This window comes from Onychostoma macrolepis, chromosome 11 (genome assembly GCF_012432095.1).
Source record: "Onychostoma macrolepis isolate SWU-2019 chromosome 11, ASM1243209v1, whole genome shotgun sequence".
Taxonomy (NCBI): Eukaryota; Metazoa; Chordata; class Actinopteri; order Cypriniformes; family Cyprinidae; genus Onychostoma; species Onychostoma macrolepis.
In genome coordinates this window covers 6,944,468-6,966,084 of record NC_081165.1, presented here as the reverse complement: position 1 = coordinate 6,966,084, position 21,617 = coordinate 6,944,468, and the positions used below count along the sequence as shown (strand labels likewise).

Below are 21,617 nucleotides of genomic sequence, written 5' to 3'. Positions count from 1 at the left end.
TGTGTTATGTTAATTTAATAAATTAGGAAATGAGATGAAATAAAGCATGTGCATGAGCTGTGTAATAATAACCATGATCAGTAATCACGATTATAATTGATCAGCTTAGCCTTTATCCACCTGAATAATATATACGTTTTCGTCACTAAAACTGCACTAAAATTTCCAGACTTTTAGTCGACTAAACAGGTTGACTAAATATGATTAAAAGCTATGAAGGACATTTGACACACGACTAAGGCTAAATAAAAAAACACTAAATCAATGCCGTATCAAGTGTATGCAATGCTATTTTAATCAGAAAATAATAAATGATAATAGTTGTGACTTCTCCAGCAGCACGCTATCTAGACTAAAGTTCCCTCATTTTAGGCATCAGGAGAGTCCTGCCAGCAATTCAGTCCAGCAAAAAACAAAAATGACCTCGATTCTTGGAAATGTCACCATTAGAAAAGAAGAAATCACTGTGGGAAGGCAATTTACGCCTAGTTTGACTGCACACAAAGAAAGGCTAGCATCAGTTTTTATTTTAATTTCTGTGGCAGAGTACAGTAGCGCTGCTAAATTTCAGCCGTGCACAAAGAGCATTGCCTAAAAAGCTCTTACAGTTCATTCATTCATATATAAATGTCAGATGGACAGCCTGTTCCAGCAACAGATTACAGTTAATGCATTCATCACCTCACAAGATGAACAGTGCGTCCTACTCCACACTCGCTACAATATAATATATAAGCCTATAAACACATTAATACACACCTAATCTCAAGTAATGCAGCAGCTCTATAAGTTCTCCTCTCAAACCCACGGGTCTGGAATCATTGTGGTGAGAAACGCTCACCTTTCCGTCACTGAACACCCGGTTACAGATGAAAGGCTCTTGCGGAAATGGCTTGTGAATGTTGACTCTTGATTATCAACTCATTTAAGCCTAATTAAACCTTCCTAAATATTCACTACAGGTTATAACACCAGCAGTTTCAAAAGTTGTATTTTTCCGATAGAAGTTTCATTTATTTGTTCTAAGCTGTCAACAGATGTGAGTCTCAGGCTTATTATGACGGTTTGATGGCCTTTGCACTGGTTTCATGGTTAACTTCATGATCTGAGCACAGAAAAGCTTTCCTGAAGGATCATCAGCTGATTGGATGATGTTGTTTATATCTGTTGAGTTTCACAAGAGCACATTATTATGTAATTTCATTACAACAGACACTTTCCATCAATAGAGCACAAAACAGGATTTTTTCTTCTTCATTAAACGGTCAGTGGAAGGAGGTGCTAAAACTGCAGAACCAAAATATCATTATTTTATTCATTTGCAAACGTTATCAAAATTGGATAAATGTCTAAATACAATTTGATTTCTGTGCTTTAAGCGAAAATTAAATGGACATTAGAATAAAAATTAAATAGACATGCAAATGAAATGATATCCAAATGATGTTAATTTTGGGGTGTTTGTACATTTTGCAATAAAAAGAAAAGCACACACTCTTGATAATCAAAATATTTAGTAATAGTGATAAAATGTTACTTAGTATTTATTCATTAGATAATGTCAAAATTATGATTTTCCTGATGCATTTAAAACCCTTTGGGTGTGGTTGTTGTTGTACAGATATTTTATTGGTTTAAAACTTATGCTAGATTAATTCTGAAACATATCGAACTGTTCTCACAAGAACGACATATTAGTTCTGTGTCTAATGCTTAAAAAACACTGTCATAGGACACAACAGCGTACCACATCCACTGAAAATGGCAAAGCAAGAGCTGTTAGCAGTTTCCACAGAAAGAATCCTACTGAACCAAACAGAGCAGAAGTAATGAGAGATGTGTCTCTCCCCACACAAAACCACCTCTTCCAAACTAGAAGTGGCACATTTCCATTCATTTCACAGCTTGACATCAATCCCGAAGCAGCACGAACACACACAAGTTAAAAATACAAGACGTCAACGTGGGAATACAAAACGCCTGGCTGCAGATCCAAATGAAATGAATCTGAAGGCTGCAGACAATAAGCGTGGGCAAATGCAGGAGCACATATCCTCTCATTTTGGGTTGGACTGCGTTTGCGTCTCTAAACCGCTCTGGAGAGCAGAGGACTGCTGATGTGGGACTTTCCCACAGTTTCGAACTGGCTGTTTGTCACTGGAGAGTCCCGGCGAGGGACCGTTCCCAGAATCCAAACCCTGTTCCTGGGTAAGCTTGGCTCGCTGGGGTAAAGAGCCTGAGATCGGTGCAAACGAAGGAAGACTGACCCTGGATCAGGAGCAGGGGGAGATATTTTTGGAACACATGATCTCCAGAGCAAGCCGAAGTGAAGTTTGGGACCGGAGCCAGGAACAGCAAGCGCTCAAGCAGAAGCAGCAAGAACTGACTGCATTACGGCTATTTTTCTTTCTGCAACTTCCTGAGCGGGAAGAATTACAAACGTAGTATTTGGGTTGGGTTCGTTTTCTAAATTACATTTGTGTTGCAACCATTATATATGCTGATTTAGTCCAACATTAGGATTTCATGGTCCTCCGCAAGATTAGGGGGAATTAGGAAATGAATAAATAAATAAATAAATACATACATTATATATATATATATATATATATATATATATATATATATAAAGTAAAAGACCAATTATGTAACAAAATAAAGAAAAAATGCTTATTAAATATCGATGTTTAGCACATTCAGTGCTATCACACAAAAAAAAAAAAAAAAAAAAATTAATTAGCAGTAAACAGATTTGAATTTCATGGTTCTCGAGTTCATGGGAAATATTATTTAATTACATTCATTATTTATTGGTTACAGCATCTTAAAACATTCTAATTAATTGCAATATTTACCCACATGCACTAAATTTCATTAATGCGTCTACACAGATTTTATTAATATCACATGCTCGAAAGTGAAATCTTGCGCAATGACTGGCAAAGTTTAAAGGGGTGATTCTTAAATTATTTTAACATGTTCTTTGAGGTGCACTCATAATGTCTTTCTTCCCAGCATTTCTACTCTTCTCTATATCGCCTCCTAGTTGTCTAATAAACCAGGCATTGTACATATATTAGAAATATTGTTGGCTCTGTTAGGAGTCGCTTTTGTTCCTCTACTGTATGTCGCTTTGGATAAAAGTGTCTACTAAATGCAGAAATGTAGAAACACTTCATGAATTTGCAAAGGTACTGATGTTCTGAAAAGACATATTGAATATTAGCGATCAGACACGCTGGTGTTTGATGTGAGTTTTGTGCTCTGGATCATGTCAAGTGTGTGTGTGTGTGTGTGTGTGTGTGTACACCATATGTCAGGCCGACACAAACTGAATGCTTCAATGGAGAGCCTCCTTTTCTTTTTAAAAGCATCAGCCTGATCAGATTTCTTCAATGTGCCATAAGCTTTCGTGTCTGAGCTGCTAGTGAACACATCATTCATCATTCACTCATCTCCAAACAATCAGTCTGATCCTGCAGCTCGTGTGCACTAGCGGTTACAGGACTTAAAGGCTCTTTCATCTATAACCATCTGTGCACTGTATATTTCAGCGTGTACGTGTGTAAATGGATCTGATCATTTAATAATGAATGCACACAGCATTTGTCAAAGTGATGGGACGATAACCTCTGGCTCAGGTCTGAATGTGAATATGATGAAGAGTCTAACCTCAGCCGCCTGAGTCTCCTGATGGAGTAAAGTCAAGCCGGTCAGATCCTCCAGGAAGGAATGCGATGAGTTGAAGACCTTCGCCAGGAACTGGAAACCATCTCGCTCATAATTGTCAAGAACCTGTCAAAAACAAAACAATGTGTCAACAATGAAGTCTTCAAACTGGCACTACAACATCAGTAACATCAAAGCAGGGGTGTGCGATATTGACAAAATATTACATCTCAATATGTTTTTGCTGAGTGTGTTTTTGTGCTAGCACTGTGCCTGGTTTAGTCCTGTCATGGATAAATTAATATGACACTAAAACCACCAGCAGGCGGTGGATAATCCTTGTCTTAATGAGTGATTCACTGAATCAATCATTCAAGCGATTCATTTAGAAACGAGGCAAATGACTCTCTTTCTGAACAAATTATTGAATCACTGACTCAAATGATTCATTCAAAAACAGATTCACTCAGGAACGAAGTGTCACTCTGAGATGCACAAATGTTCTGCTCCAGCTTTGTTTGGAGCTCTTTTGTTGGCCAAAAAAAAAAAAAAAAAATATATATATAAATAAATAAAAATACTTGAAGTGTTGTATAAAATCATTATCACACATTCACGATTGCTGATATTCGGGAAAGCAGCATTCTTGCTTAAAGAACCAATACAGGGATATTTTTTGGCTTTCATAACTTGAATTATTGGGGCATTTTAACTGCATTCTAACAGGCTTCATCACACAGTCAATGCTTCTGGACTCTCAAGATGCGTTTTTTGTTTGGTTTTTTCCCAAATTGAGTGACATCCTTGATAATGTCAGCTCGCACATCATTAAAACCACCGTTACGATATTTTCGTAGATGATAAATATTGCACACCTCTACATCAAAGTGACTCGGGTTTGAGTTCATTACAATGGTACGTGGACCAAACAGTGTTGGTCTGGGTCTTAAGAGGTCTCTTATAGGTTCTGGAGGAGCTCTGCTGAAAACACAGTCAACATCCATCAAACAAAATGCTATACTGCCTAGAACAACCCTGTTCCTGAAGGAACCCCAACAGTACATATTTTGGATGTGCTATTTTAGGTCCTGGAGCTGATGTGTTTGTCTTGAGGTTCCTCCAGGAACAGGGTTAGAAAACACTGGTCTTAAATTTCACAAAGCGTCCAATCCTGCTCCTGGAGGGCCACCTTCCAGCACAGTTTAGCTCCAGCCCCAATTAAACACACCTGAACCAGCTAATCAAAGTCTTCAGGATCTCTAGAAACTTGCAGGAAGTTGTGTTTGAGCTTGAGGAAGGATGCAGGATCGGACAGCCCTGTCATAGACCTAACCTCTACAGATGTTAATTTCTGAGAAGCTGGTATCTGTCTCCTGCAGTTGGCTTGCTGGCCCATGCACATCCAAACACAGCGATAACACAATCTGGAACTGCGGGGACATGGCACTGTTCCCCGTGCACAAAGGGAGGCCGGGCGGGAGAGGCAGACATCTGGCACCACTGTCTGCTGGCTGAGAGCACTCGAGCTGCGTCTCAGTGACGCTCCTCAGACAGACGGCCCTCCACAATCACACTGGCTCCTTTCACGCAGCTCATTCTCAGAGGAGATTGAGTTTCTGCCGGGGGCTGATGAATGGGCGGCACTGTTGAGTTAGGGGAGAGTGACGTCTGATTTCAATGAACTAGACATGGATGACTTGACTGACAGAGAAGGTTCGAGCAGAGGCAGACAGTAGCTGAGTATCTGTACTTCACTTGAGTATTATTTTTTCTAGAAACTTATGACTTTAACTTCATTCCACTACATTTCCATCAAGGTCCTCAAAGTAGAAAGTCGTTACTATGTAGCAGCTTTGAATGTCAGCGTGTGATCTTTTTTTCAGACAGTCTATCAGTATTCACTCTTGTAGGGCTACATGAAGTGATTTCCCAGCATTTTTGTGAACACTGACCAGTTGCAAATGTGACATTTATTTACAACAATTCAACAAGAAGTTAATATTGTGGTATATATTAGACACAATATTGTCTGATTTTTGCTAAATTGTCCATGTGAAAATATTACCTATAAAGCCACAGAAGAACTGTTGTGCATCTAACAAAGCACAATAGGAGTTGGACTTGAAGCAGCACTGCACAGACCGTTCTGTGTGTGACACCAAAGTACAGCGAGAGCGATTAGAGAGCATTTTTGAAATGTTTGTTTTGATATCAAGTCAGCTGTTTTACTTAAGCACTTTTAAAAGCAAGTACTTCTGTACTTTTACTTGAGTAAAAATCTGTCTTCACAACTTTCACTTGTAAAGGAGTAATATTTGACCAGCAGTGTCTGTACTATCACTCGAGTAATGGAGTTGTGTACTTTGTCCAGCTCTGGGTTAGAGAACAGGCAAGAGTCGACCGGAGCTCATCTGTGCGAAACTCAGTGAAGCTGGGCGGTTCTTTGATACTCACAAAACTTGCTATTTTTAACATTTAACATCATGGGAAAATTCACCATGTAGATTCACTCCAACATTCACAGCTCAGATTTGCCACTTTATTCCGTCCAGAGCCGGACTCTCAATGTCAGCGATAGCACACAGAGATGATACTGAGAGAGATGGAGATGTATATTCATCAGCAGACGATAGCCCACTGTTTGTTTCTGATCTCTTGGGTTCTGCTTCTAGAACAATACTTGATTTAAACATGAAGTTATTGCTCTCAATGTTTGTGGTTTTCAACCATAGATGCACAGTCCCTGACATCCCACACACAAACCACTCAAAAGTACATCATTAAGGGATATAATGCACTCAAGTTACTACCACATGACCCATAACTCAAAGAGACAACAGCACCAGTGTGAATAATGTAGTGAAGAGTAAAACAGTAAGGCAATCGATGCATGGTTAATTCACTGCATGGGAAAAGCGGGACACCATAAACATGATCCACAGCACAGTCCATTTAATCAAACACATCCTGTTTACTTCTACAGCACAAAGTATCCTTCATTATTTACATGTCTGTGGCATAACTGTCATCATACTGTATGTGCGCAGTCATATTTTTCTAACCACATGTACTCTGTGCACTCCGCTCCAAGCACCTTGAATGTTCTTGCACTAATTAAGCAATTCACAAGGTTCCATCATCGATCTGGCTTACTGTTTCACAGTCGAAAAAGAAAAGGAACAACAAACTGCAGGAGTCGCAGCAGACACCTGTACTGACGATGCTTCTTTGAGGGGGTTCAGATATTCCAGTGACTCGAGTTTAAAAGAGATTTTTGTATCGCTCATAATTTCTTGAGAGAAACAGCGCAGACATTGGACAAAGATGAAGTGTCGAGTGCCTATGTTTGTTCATGCTATCACGAAGTGCACATGCATAGCTTTACGCATATTACTACGTTAAATAAACCGTGTGTAGCTAAAAAAATGTAAAGTTTAATTTGTATCTTTGTTCTATCGTATTTGTCCTATTGTTTGTAAGTTGATTCTTTGTTCTTATGTTTAATAACAAAAATAAATTAAAAAAATTGCTATATTGAGATGTGAATTGTTAGTGTGACATTAAAATTTATCATACCGTAAAATAAGATTTTGGTTATATCGCCCACCCCTATACTTTGTGTCAAAACTGAAGTATACTTTCGGCTTAAGGTGGTCAGAGAAGGTGGAAAATGGTCATGAAAACTCATTACTGTAAAGTCGTTACTGTTTTTGAGGCAAGAAAACTAGACTAACATTATACAGGTGCATCTCAAAAAATTAGAATATCCTGAAAAGTTTAAACTTATTTTAAAAAGTGAAAATTTCATATATTGTAGATTCATTACATGTAAAGCAAAGCATTTCAGAAGTTTTTTTTTTTTTTTTTAATTGATGATTACAGCTTACAGCTCGTGAAAGTCAAAAATCCAGTATCTCAAAATATTAGAATATTTACATTTGAGTTTCATTAAATGACCATCCCTACAGTATAAATTTGGGGTATCTCTTGCTCTTTGAAACCACAATAACATTTCATTGACACCCTCCACAACGAGGGTAAGTCACAGAAGGTCATTACTGAAAGGGGTGGCTGTTCACGGAGTGCTGTATCAAAGCATATTAAATGCAAAGTTGACTGGAAGGACGAAATTGGTTAGGAAAAAGTGCACAAGCAACAGGGATGACCACAAGCTTGAGAATACAGTCAAGCAAAGCCGATTCAAACACTTGGGAGAGCTTCACAAGGAGTGGACTGAAGCTGGAGTCAGTGCTTTAAGAGTCACGCAAATAAGTTACAAAAAGAAAAAACTTTTTCACGATATTCAAATTTTTTGAGGTGCAGCTGTAAGTGGACCTCAGGGAAGAAAACATTAATAAATCTGCTGCAGAAGTAGATAATATGACCACTCTAAAGTACAAATGCCAACAGAGATCCTAAGGACACACGAGTTCTCTGGCCAGAAAATGTTGAGGTTGACTGTCAAACGAAAGCCGTTGCAGTGATTTTTTTTATCTGGTGCCTTGACTAAAAACTTTTGAAATCCTAACACAATCTACAGCATAAAGCATAAAAGAGCTTTTACACAGACATGAACTCCAAAAACAAATAATTTTCTCTGTCAAAGTAAAAACATGTATCTTCTATGAACAAACATCACACTGTATCTGAAACAGATCATGTGCGTAAGCTTGCTTTCTTGCCTAGCAACATAACAGCAGGAGGAGCCGCTAAACAAGATTTCATTGTGTTTTCCAGGAGTGGACCTCCTTAAATTGGAGCCCTTGACTTATGAAGCCCATTAAATCACTGACGCAGAGTGTGTGTGTGTGTGTGTGTGTGTGTGTGTGAGGGCGAGCACATCTGGTTTACATACAGCGGCGCTCTCCTCCAGCTCCTCCCACTGCTTCTTGTAAGTTCCCCTGTAATTGTTTGAAGAGATGGTGGTGGTTTTCGCTCAGTGAAGATAAAAACCTCAGATGGCTGATCTCACTGTGCTGCCGCCATGTCTGCTGCTCACGTGAGCGCACAGCTTTAAACTTTAATGCCCCAAATCAAACAATACTGAGGAAGAAACCTTGACAATGCTTGGCTGAACTAACTGTACGTGACCTTGAGTGTGTCTGTTGTGTAAACTGCTGCCAGGGTGTTTCAAGCAGCTTCACTAATGCACTGCTGTGTGGTTTCTAGGGAGTTTTGGGTGGTTTCTTCCCCTAAATGGGAGTCCCTCCTCAAGTCTCTGTGCTCTTGTACAGTACAGTACGTCTCTTCGACATGCGTCTGTGGTATTTTTTTCATGTTTTATCATCCAGAATCATGTGTCTTATAACTTCACAACAAGCTACATGACTATTCATTACGCACAGTTACGCACAGATGCTTGAAGGGGTCATGACAAGGTTTTTTTAAATTATCTTAATTAAATGAAGTCTCCTTGACGGTTACTTATAATATTAATCAAGTTTTTTTTTTTTTTTTTTTGCACAAAAAAACTAAAATAAATGTGGAAAAATGATTATTTTCAACCCTCATTCTGACCCTCTCTCTGAAACGACCTGTTTTAAGGGGCGTGTCCTTTAAGGCGTGTCAGTAATCGGCCGCTGTTATGATTGGCTAACGTCACTGCATAGGAAACAGTATCACTGCCCCCTCACTATTGCATGTGAGTTTTGACAACATGATCAAAATAAAACGTTCATTTCCTGACAAAGCATTATGAAATCATTTACTCACGGTTTGTGATGCAGCTGCAATCAGTACCGCTTCATCTTTAAACACGTTTCTTTGTGACTCTCCATGACACTGTGTTTCGTTTACAAACAACATGCTCTGACATGATCCGGGATGCCCTTAAAAACAAACTATCTGGGATTCTTCTGACATTCTCTACGTTCTTTGTGTCAGAAAGTGAACCGCATCTGTATACTGTATCTAGTGTAGACAAGATAGCGGCGGTGATTGTGATTTCTGTTTGCTTTTGACACGACACTCGCATTCACTGTGATCAAGTGTCAGCCGTTAGCACCTGAACACCAGTGGCTGAGAAGAAGACTATTCGTCGATGTGTCACTCTGGAGGCGTGTTTATGCAAACGCCTGCACCTAACTGATGTCCCATAGGATCTAAAACAAGCCATTTTTTGAGGGTTATTACATAAATGCCTTTTACTGATAATAAGGATATTTTAAGTTATGAAACTTGCAGGATGTATTAACCATACAAATACCTCTTCTGTATAAAAATATCAAGAGAAATTTGGTTTCTCATGTCATAGCCCCTTAAGACTTGTGTGCGTGTTGATGTTTTATATATATATATATATATATATATATATATATAGGCCTATGCTATTATGGGATTTTATGAGATGCTGTAAGCCTGTAAATCCGGTGATTTGTGCATATTCTGGAGGTGTAAGGTCCTCACATGTGTTTGAGTGCTTTATTTCAAAGGGACATTGTTTCAGTCTGTCTTCAGTACGGATAAAACACAACGTCTCTAAATTTACAAGCATTTGTCTGTCGAGGACTCGAGTGTTTGGTTTCCATGGTTTCACACTCACACACACACACACACACACACACACACACACACACACACAGCAGATGGAGGCCAACATCACTGACACACAACTGGAGCTCCGCACGCCGGCTGATGAAGATCACGTGTCAGCTCAGCTACTGTTACTATAGCTTATATAAGACACAACACCTTGAATGAACACATTAAACACGGCCTGTTTCTTTAAGAGTGTGGCAAACATTTTGAGATTCACTGGCCATACAAGTCTATCTATCTGTCTGTCAATCTATCTGGGTCATTCTGTGTCAAATCAATCAAATTTCAGAAACTTTCCCAGCTAAATGTTTTGATCTTACTGATGATTTTTCTGAAGAAACACAATAAAAACAAAAACACAATGTCATGATTGTATATTTACTGAGTAATCCACAGTTTTGCAGAGCGGGTCAAAAATAAAATTTTCACCTGAGATTTTGAGCTATTTTGACCCGAAAAACAGTCATGAATTTAGCATATTCTGCAAGGGGAATAACATTTATGAGCAGAACTGTAGCTTAGGATTCACCAATTGCTATTTAGTGCCTGTCACAGTTAACACTAATGTTTAAATGACATTAAAAGTCAAAGTAATCACTTTGGTAATCTAAAATATTTTTCAGCTGCAATTGTAATTTGATCCCATTTAAAAGTTACAGTTACTCATATTTTGTATTTTAAATATGTAACCCCCCACAAGCACAGTATTTTTTTTCTGAAAGGGTTACTCCACCCCAAAATGAAAATGTTGTCATTAATCACTTACTCAACCGTAACGTTATGAAGCGACGAGAATACTTTTTGTACGCAAAAAAAGAAAAGAAAACGACTTTATTCAACAATTCGTCTCATCTGTACCAGCGTAGCGCCATTTTGGAGAATATCCGCTGGACACAAGCAGCGTATGCTGTTCTGTGTCAGCTGCACCACACGGATGTGCTGTTTTCTTTCAAATCAAAGCGTAAATACACGTAGAAGACATATCCGTGTGGCGCGGCTGACACAGAACAGCGCACACTTGCGTTGAAGACGAACTAAGCTATTACGGGTTTGTTACAACATGGGGGTAAGTGATTAATGTCATTTTGGGGTGGAGTAACCCTTTAAGTTTGCATGTCTGAAACTCAACAAGTATTAAAGATATACTAATGCCCTTTTAGATTCGGGTTCTTAAACTTTTCTTTAGGTATCTTTGGTTCATCCCTGTTTGGTTCATTCCCAGAGATATGGTGATCTCAATGAGACGCCATGTTCAAATAGTTACATTTTACTCATTTTCAAGGGTCAAAAACCAGATGTGGGTCACTCTGTATACAGTTGATACTTATTGTAATTAAAAAAACAATGTCTGAAGAATAACTAATGGTGGAAGTAGTACTGTAGCTTGCTTTCTTCTATCAAAACAATTACATTGAACATACCTGTCTGAGTACTAAAAATGCACTGAAATGGTCAAGTTGAGGCCTATTAACTTGCTCTCAGTCTATTCATAAGATTCTGTATTTGGATCAGTTTCAGGGATATTTGAAAGAATTTTGTTCATTTTAACATTGTCTGAAGCTACCAAGAGTTCAGATACGCAGTATGGTAACAAAATATTTGAAACATGTTTTATGCCTCCTAGGGCTATGTTTCTGCTCAATAAACCAAGATTTGCCTCACCTGTATTAAGTATTAGGATTTCTTCTTCTTTTTTTTTTATAGTCATAACGTGAAGTATAATCATACAGTGTTTCCGCTACATTCATTCTGCAGTGGTGGGCCGTGCTTATAACGCGATGACAGATGACAGAATGTATCATTTTCACATGCTTTTAAGTCTTGCCAATTTAAACAATTAAGTGACTTTAAGCCATTCAAGCACAAAGAGTGAAGGAGAACTCAATACAGTACTCACTATGCTCTCTTACAGACCATTTTCTGTGCACCCACACCCAAAGCGCACACACATTAAGCCACCTCTGAAACAGTGCATGACTACAGAATTGACTTATGTTTTCAGCTTATTGTGCTTGTTGCGTATTGCCCAAATACATACAAAATTACGTCAAAATGCCTGTCTTGGCCAGTATTCACGTAAACACAGTCAGTTTATATTACACATAGTTGGTATATAGGCTATTAAGTGAATGTAAACTATTGAGAAGCAAAATGCACATGTAACATGTATTAGATCCGTGCATGAGGTCTTAAAGAGACAGCAGCCTAAATAAACCTGCTGCTGTCTGTCGTTACTGTTTATTTATACAGTGAAGACTATAAACTGCTATTTTACAGTTGAATTCTTTTTCTTTTCCTGGGTAATTCACACCGCTCATGCTGGAGTTACTGAATAATCCTGGTGTCACACTGCATGTTCCTAAACACTGGGTTACTGTTATTATTTGCATATTTGCAGTGTCACTCATAACTAGATAAAATACAAATTTACATTTGGTTTTTGACCATCAAAATGGGCATGATTCAATCATTTGGACATGGAGCTACAGTGAGGTCCTGATATCTGAAGGAAGCAGAATCTAAAGGATATTAGGAAATCTGAATACGTCTTGAGTTACAGGCATGCAGACTTTAAAAAAGACAGTTTTTAGCACTCATACATGTAGGTTCTATGCATTTGCTTATATACAGAGAAACAAAATACCGTACATTCCTGGTTTCAATATTATTTGTTCTTCAGACTCATTCAGACTGCAAAGTGACCCACATTTGGTTTGTGACCACTGAAAAAGTTTACTCTTGGAGCCACATTGACTTCCTAATATCTCTGAAAGTTATGGAAGCCCGTTTCTGCCACTCAATAAAAAAATAAAAAAGGTTATTGCGACTTTTTATCTCAGAATTCTGACTTTTTTTTCTCGCAATTGCGAGTTTATATCTCACAACTCTGACTTTCTCGCACAATGAACTCCGTGTAAGGCTTTGCAGTGCTTTGTTCATCAAAATGAACTAGATGAATGCTGCGTCCGAATATGATTTTTGAACAAACATACAAATGACTAATTATTCTCCATTTCTGTGTTCTGCGCTCGCGGTTGGACAGTACCATTACCGCCGGGCAGGGTGCGGGAGGGGGGACGGCACGCACAGCTTTCAGACACAATATTCTTCATTTCTTTATATTTCTGAGTTTGAGGCAGCTTCTATCGCGTTATTTTAACAACAGCTGTCAAGTAAAGAGCGTATTATTGTAACATGAGTGTGAATATATGAATGCACGCAGGTGGATTTCACTCTCGCATAAAACACGCTTTCATCTCTATGTTCTTGCTCTAGCATTATCTTATCTCCTGTATTTAATGTTGTAAGATATCGACCAAGCAAGACATCGATGAAAATTGTAAATAAATTAAGGATTCATTATTTATTAGTTAGTAGCCTATTAGTTATTATTTGAAGTATTTTTTTATTTTATTTTATTATTTTTATTTAGTCAATTATATATGAAGGGTTCAGATGCAAAAGCCTCTAAGTGCTATCTGAAATTTTCTTCTAAACTGAGAGCATTTTTCTCAGGTACAGCTTCTTTTCATTGTCATTAAAGTGAAATAACTGAACATAAACATAGGAGCCTGAGAAAATGCTCATTTTAGAAGAAAATTTCAGATAGCACTTCATATATAATTGACTAAATAATTTTAAAAATACCTAAAATAATAACTAATACTAACTAATAAAGAATCCTTAATTTATTTACAATTTTCATCGGGGATGTCTTGCTTGGTCGATATCTTACAACATTAAATACAGGAGATAAGATAATGCTAGAGCAAGAACATAGAGATGAAAGCGCTTTATGCGAGAGTGAAATCCACCTGCGTGCATTCATATATTCACACTCATGTGACAATAATACGCTCTTTACTTGACAGCTGTTGTTAAAATAACGCGATAGAAGCTGCCTCAAACTCAGAAATATAAAGAAATGAAGAATATTGTGTCTGAAAGCTGTGCGCCGTCCCCTCCCGCACCCTGCCCGGCGGTAATGGTACTGTCCAACCGCGAGCGCAGAACACAGAAATGGAGAATAATTAGTCATTTGTATGTTTGTTCAAAAATCATATTCGGACGCAGCATTCAAATAGTTCATTTTGATGAACAAAGCACTGCAAAGCCTTACACAGAGTTCATTGTGCGAGAAAGTCAGAATTGCGAGTTTATATCTCAGAATTGCGAGTTTATATCTCAGAATTCTGAGATATAAAGTCGTAATAACCTTTTTTATTTTTTTATTCAGTGGCGGAAACGGGCTTCCATAGAAAGTGAACCATTATGGGCCAAAAAAAAAAAAAAAAATTGGAGATACTAAAAAAAAAGGTTTGTTCAGAACTAAAATATAATAGAACATTAAGATGTCATTAATACTGAGTTACAGACATGCAAATGTATTACTCGTTTTCACCTGGAAAAAAAATATTTTTATTTTTTTTGCCAGGGACCTCTGGTCTGAGGATCTAATGTATATATATATATATATTCTCATGAGCACTTCTCTATGACGTCCAATTATTTTGTCCGAACTACGGATGTAGGATGGTGTGGATGTATTCTCTGTGAGCTCACAGAGTCACATTTCACAAACAAACAAGTAAACAAACAAACAAACAAGCAGTGTGCACTGAAGACCCATCGGGATGTGTTCAAACACACACACACTTGTAGACAATGGGCAAAAGTTTTTAATGTGCTGCTGGCTGGAGTTTTCTTAGAGAAATACGCTTCCAGAGAACCTGCGGCATTATATGACCTTTATTACACCGAGTTTGAAATGCGTAGCTGTTTTGTAAAAAGGTTACAACATAACTGCGTCACATCAAAATCAGCTGAAACTGATACTAAAGACGCTCAAGCAGGCCCATTTACAGCTCACGGACTTAGTGTTTTCATGAAATATGGTTTTTACTTCTCTTCATAAACTCTTTTTTCAGTATCTTAAATGATAAAAGGTTTTACTAAACCCATATGCATTATTTAATAATCAAAATGTTGATGATTAGATGAACTAACCCTTTAAAAGACACGATTAGGAACCCTAAGACATTTACCTCAGTTCCCTAACAGTCCTGCATCAAAGTGTAAGGATCTGAGACTTTTTATGAGGCTTTTATGTCGTTACAGCACAAAGAAAACAAAGAGCGAGCGAGAGAAAAGTTGGGACGACAGCAGAAGAGGGGGAAGGGAGCGGATACAACTCACCATCAGCCTCCAGACTCACTGTGTTCACGTACGAGTGTGTGTTTGGAGGAAGGAGTGGCTACAGAGCTGCTAAATGAGAGAGAAACCACTGGGAGAGCACATCCACACATGCAGAAGAACTTGAGCAGCCAAACTCTGATTTATGAGACGTGAACCCGTCGACAACAGCGCGACCGCTGGGAAAAAACACTTCAATTCAGCCCTAATTACTCACATACGGCTGTGACATCAACAAGGAGCCTAATTGACAACACATGGCCTCTCTAACACACGTGCATCATCTACAGACACATCACATATCTGCAGAAGAACATGCTTAAGATACCAGCGGACTCTCTAGACTCCATACACGAGCATATTCATGCATCTTAGTTTGACTGTAAATTATCACACTGTTATAACACATCTTTTTTTTTTTGTATTGAGCTACAATGCATCACTCAAACACTGTGTGACATTTAAAAAAAACTTGCATTTATCTCAATCCCAAATCAAAAGCATGTAAACGGTCGGTCACTTACTATCGGTGAGCATGCGGTGCATTTGTCAAACGCCAAACTTGCAGGAAGAACGTTGTCAAATCTTGACAGGAATCCTCGAATCTGGAAAGAAAACAAATGATTTTAAGCTAAATATTCCTAAATTATTCCTAAATCTCTAGCGCCACCTGGTGCCTGTCAGTGAAGACAGCAGGCGGCACACATCATGCTCTGCTTGAGGTCCCAGACCCTTCATTTCATTTCCTATTTCATGGGTTTTCCTGATCTTATGTCAAATGAGTATTAACAAAAAAATTCAGCTTGATAATATTTGTCAAACATCTTCCATGAAAAGTGTTACATTACTTAGGTTTGTTGTCATCAGAGAAAAATACACAATAAATTTTAACAATTCTTCTTCCGATGTTTATTTTGAAATTAATATTCTGAAAAGAATTAACTTAACTATATATTTTTGAAATGACAAACTTAATGTTACTTAAACTGGTTACGTAAATCATGACTATTTTAAAGCTGTTAAAGAGAATGCTGTGCCTTATTTCACACATTTTTAAAAAAAGTTTTAGTAGTATAATTAAATGCCAACAAATTGTATGAAATTATATTTTGCATAGTGCAAATCAAGCCTATTGAGGACAACTGCTTTTTTTAAATTTTGAAATGTTTAATGACATTGACATTTATCATCTATTGTAAAAAATAAAAAATAAAAAATAAATAAAAAGTGAAAATAGTTTGTACTAGATGTGATTTTTTTAAAGTAATGTATGAAATGTTGATAAGGTTTTTTCTATTTGTTTTTTTTTTTGGTAGCCATTTTTGCATGGAAATATAATATAAAAATCTATGTTTTTGAAAATCTAGACATTTTTCTGCAAGTAAATGTAAATGATCATCGTTTCAGTATGAAAGCCACGCCACGCTCATCTAACAGCACATTCCACAACAGCAGAGCTGTTCAATTACAGTCACGCATCTCTCAGCGCGCGCATGCATGCGTCTCAGGAGCCACTGCTGCCAGCTGATCTAAATTGAAAGCAAATTAAAGCAAGAGCCCGAGGGCAAGATAAGAGGGGTTGAGGCTTCGGCGTGAAGATTACCAGGCGTTTACAGGCGGCTGATGCATTACACTCTACCCATGAATCCACGCGCTCCGGCGCAAGACACTTTGATGTAAATCCACATTTATGGAGTCAAATCCACCAAATAAGAGAGATTCATACTTGGACATTCATCTTCTGCTCAAATCTGTTCAAATATAATTACTTTTTAATCAAATTGAGGGAAAAAAAATCAGAGAACTGAAATTGGGAAGTTTGAGCATGAGATTATATCAGAACATTTGCATACAGCAGCAAATAATACACACTTCAAACACTTATATCAATGCAGCAAAATACAAAAGCAAGTGTCAATATTGGTGAATAAAGTGTAGCGTTGAATATGAAGACTTGGATGGATGGTGTTGGTGATTGATGTGATTCTCTACACCTCTGGTTCGTGTTTTACACCTGTGTGAACTTCAGGAGAACGACGCCATGCAGCTGCTGAAAACCACCCAAACACCAGCTGACTCGAGCACACTCGCACTTCATGAAGGCATTCGTTTCCAGATGACACTTGGCTTGACTTCTTGTCACTAATGTAATGCAATCCAAACATTTTCAAATCCTGTTAATGTGTCTAAGCAGTTTTTCAGGGCCACTGCATCAAGGTTTTGCAGGGCTGTGTTCCACTGAAACCTTGATGCAGTGGCCCTGAAAAACGGCATTAAACATCTGGGCTGGTAATTGAAAGGATGTAGGTTCAACTTCAGGATCCATGAACCATCTCTGATCCGAGGTACTGAGCCTCGGCATCCCCAGAAGAACACTGCAAGCCATTCTGCATTAAAACAGCATCCGCTAAATGAAGGAGGACGCCTGAAACACTTGCTAAACAAGCAAAAGCTTATACAGACACTGATACAGACTTCACATCGTGCTCTGAGTGCAGTTCTTAACACAACCAGCGCCAGCGCATGCTTACGGGCGAACTAGGCAGCCGCCGAGACTTTAGTTTATCTTCTGGGCATTCATTTGGAATTATTGCACTCATATTAACACGTTATCACCCCATTAGTTATAATAACTTTGCTCCCACGCATTACTAGCAGCATCAATCCTCTACATGCAAAACACCCTCATGCACATCCATACATGTCATCAAAATGAATAAAACTATCCGGACAAACGTCATTTGCTGCTGCTGATGAAGCTTACTGTTTGTGTGTGAGAGAGAAAGCAGGGGAGACACAGCTGGACCAAGTGTAGGTGTGTGTAATTATTAAATACGTACATGAAAAACCCATTTGTTGTTGTTTAGACAGGTAGCCTGTCATAAAATATTTTTAATTCACCGAATTTGTATTTAACAGGATCACGACTTTTTTCCACGATTATTCAAAGCTCTTCAGTCAGCGAGCGTGCACTCTGAACAAAACTCTGTTAACTCATTCTTACCTCAAACCCCCATTATTTCCAACCCTTGGCAAGCGGAAGGCTAAGCCTTATTGCATGCATAATGTTTATATACTCCATATATTACTATTTATTATATTTATAATGCTAAACAGCTGTGCACACCAGCGATGGGTGCACCACAAATTTCTGTGTCTCTTATTTAAAATGAACCACAGAGACTTGTGCTTTCCGCGTCCTGAACAGCGTTTATGTCGAGATGCTCACCGGGAATTCTCCCAAATCTTCCACTTCGGGCCTGTACATACACTTAATTCGCATTTGCAGCTGTGCTAGTGTTTTTTTGCTTATTTGTGTTTTTTTTTTTTTTTTTACGTTGCAGTAGCTTATATGAAGCAAAAAAATAATAATTCAGAGAAAATGCTTGTGTCTGTTTTTATTGTAGTGCAATTGTCGCTTTGCTGCATTTCTCGAATCATCCTTAATATTTGCAAAGTATGTGCATTTCTCAAAACAATTCGTACAAACAGCACCACACAATGGATTACATGCAAAAAAAGTACAAATTTACACATTACTGTATGTGGGATATTGATTGAAAGGTTTCAAAATGTTTGAATTATTGAGGATATGGTCGATCTCCCAATATTTAGTTGCACCCTTCAGCCATTGTAAGCCATGATTGACAACATGGTCCACAATAGTGGCCCTTATTTCATCTGATATGCGCCTCTGTCCTTGGCCTCTTGCTCTGTTTTGCATCTGTACCCTTCCTCCATGCATCCTTACTCCTCTTCTTCCTCTCAGCTGTTGACCCTGATCGTTTTCTGGATGTTCTTCCATCGTCAGAATTTGTAACTCGGTCTATATATGCTTTCCAATTGAAGCTTCATGAGATGCACCTTTCAGAGGATTGATTTATCATTGATTGAACTACATTCTCTTCATTAGTGAAAGTCAAGATTCACTTGCACAATTCAAGGCAAATTTACAAAAAGTCTAATAGAAATGTGTAGAAAATATGCTTGACAGTTTATGACAACTAGATCGACCATTTATACGATGAACTAATGACTAGATGTTTTGAGGGATAAGACTATAGCACAGAACTATATAATACATTTTGAGCAACATGACATTAGCAACTGATAATGTAGGAAATGCAGACATAATCAATTGCATGAATGTACCAAAGCAATCGCAACATGTTCAAAAGAATGAGAAACTGCTTTTATGATGTGCACAAGTGACTAGATGATGTGGAGGATGAACAAGTAGTTTTGAGAATTTCATTTCTGATCTGAGAAATGCACCAAAGCCACTGAGAAAACTGTAAAGAAAATCTCCAGTCTTTCACATGCATCTTAAAGATGGTGTTTAATTGTGAGTGTAAGGGGACGGCACAGCAGTGTTTTGCCTAGAGCGGCAGTTGAAACACAGGTAAATATATTCAGAGATATTAGTGTAAAGCATCAGTTTACTCCAGTCGATTACGGTCTCGACACCTGTCAAGTAAGTTAAGGTCAACTAGCTTACAGTGGTGTGAAGAAGGTTTTGCCGCCTTCCTGTTTTTTTTTTTTTAAACACATTTTTTGTATATTTGTCACACTTGAATGACTCCGATCAAATTTTAATACTGCACAAAGATAACCCAAGTAAATACAAAATGTAGTTTTGAAATAATTATTTCGTTTATTAAAGGAAAAAAAGCTGTCCAAACCTGCCTGGTCCTATGTGAAAAAGTAATCGCCCCCTAAATCTAATAACTGGTTGGGCCACTCTTTGCAGCAGCAACAACTGCAATCAAGTGTTTGCAATAACTGGCAATGAGTCTTTTACATCGCTGTGGAGGAATTTTGGCCCACTCTTCTTTGCAGAATTGTTTTAATTCAGCCACATTGGAGGGTTTTCGAGCATGAATGGACAGTTTAAGGTCATGCCACAGCATTTCAATCAGATTTAAGTCCGGACTTTGACTTGGCCACTCCAAAACCTTCATTTAGTTTTTCTTGAGCCATTGCTGCTGTGTTTGGGAACTGGCCCCCGACTGAGCCTGGTTTCTCCCAAGGTTTTTTTCTCCATTCTGTCTCGGAGGGAGTTTTGGTTCCTTGCCGCTGTCGCCTCTGGCTTGCTCAGTTGGGGACACTTAATTTCTAGCGATTATCGCCGATTTGATTGCACAGATACTATTTAAACTAAACTGAGCTAGACAATGACATCTCTGAATTCAATAATGAAATGCCTTTAACTGAAAATTGAGTGTTTAATCTTATCATTATACATTACTGACACTCTATCCTCCAATTTGATACTGTTAAGTGCTTTGACACAATCTGTATTGTAAAAGCGCTATATAAATAAAGGTGACTTGACTTGACTTTGGGATCATTGTCCTGCTGCATAACCCAAGTGCACTTGAGCTTGAGGTCACAAACTGACGGCCAGACATTCTCCTTCAGGATTTTCTGATAGAGTGCAGAATTCATGGTTCCATCAATTATGGCAAGTCATCCAGGTTCTGAAGCTGCAAAGCAGCCTCAGACCATCACACTACCACCACCATGTTTGACTGTTGGTATGATGTTCTTTTTATGAAATGCTATGTTGGTTTTACGCCAGATGTAACGGGACACACACCTTCCAAAAAGTTAAACTTTTGTCGCATCAGTCCACAGAATATTTGCCCAAAAGTCTTGGGGATAATCAAGATATTTTTTGGCAAATGTGAGACGAGACTTTGTGTTTTTTTTGGTCAGCAATGGCTTTTGCCTTGGAACTCTCCCATGGATGCTGTTTTTGCCCAGTCTCTTTCTTATTGTTGAATCATGAACACTGACCTTACTTGAGGCAAGTGAGGCCTGTAGTTCTTTAGATGTTGTTCTGGGTTCTTTTATGACCTCCTGGATGAGTCGTCGTTGCGCTCTTGGAGTAATTTTGGTAGGCCGGCCACTCCTGGGAAGGTTCACCACTGTTCCAAGTTTTCTCCATTTGTGGATAATGGCTCTGACCGTAGTTTGCTGGAGTCCCAAAGCCTTAGAAATGGCTTTATAACCCTTTTCAGACTGATACATGTCAACTATTTTGTTTCTCATCTGTTCTTGAATTTCTTTAGATCGCGGCATGATGTGTTGCTCTTTAAACATGCTTCACTTTGTCAGACAGGTTCTATTTAAGTGATTTCTTGATTCAACAGGTCTGGCAGTAATCAGGCCTGGGTGTGGCTCGTGAAATTTAACTCGGCTTTCTAAAATAATGT

General features: G+C 38.3%; 1 protein-coding gene across 3 annotated transcripts in view; it reads right to left on the bottom strand.

Moving 5' to 3' along the window:
- atg7 (ATG7 autophagy related 7 homolog (S. cerevisiae)) overlaps positions 1–21,617 on the bottom strand; it is a 96,915-nt gene that overhangs the window by 22,324 nt on the left and 52,974 nt on the right. For all 3 annotated transcript variants that reach the window (XM_058791241.1, XM_058791243.1, XM_058791242.1), the window contains exons 18-19: positions 15,924–16,004; positions 3,673–3,795 (exon numbers count right to left, since the gene is read on the bottom strand). In XM_058791241.1, the coding sequence (XP_058647224.1) occupies positions 3,673–3,795; positions 15,924–16,004 (204 nt within the window). The remainder of the gene's footprint in view (positions 1–3,672; positions 3,796–15,923; positions 16,005–21,617) is intronic.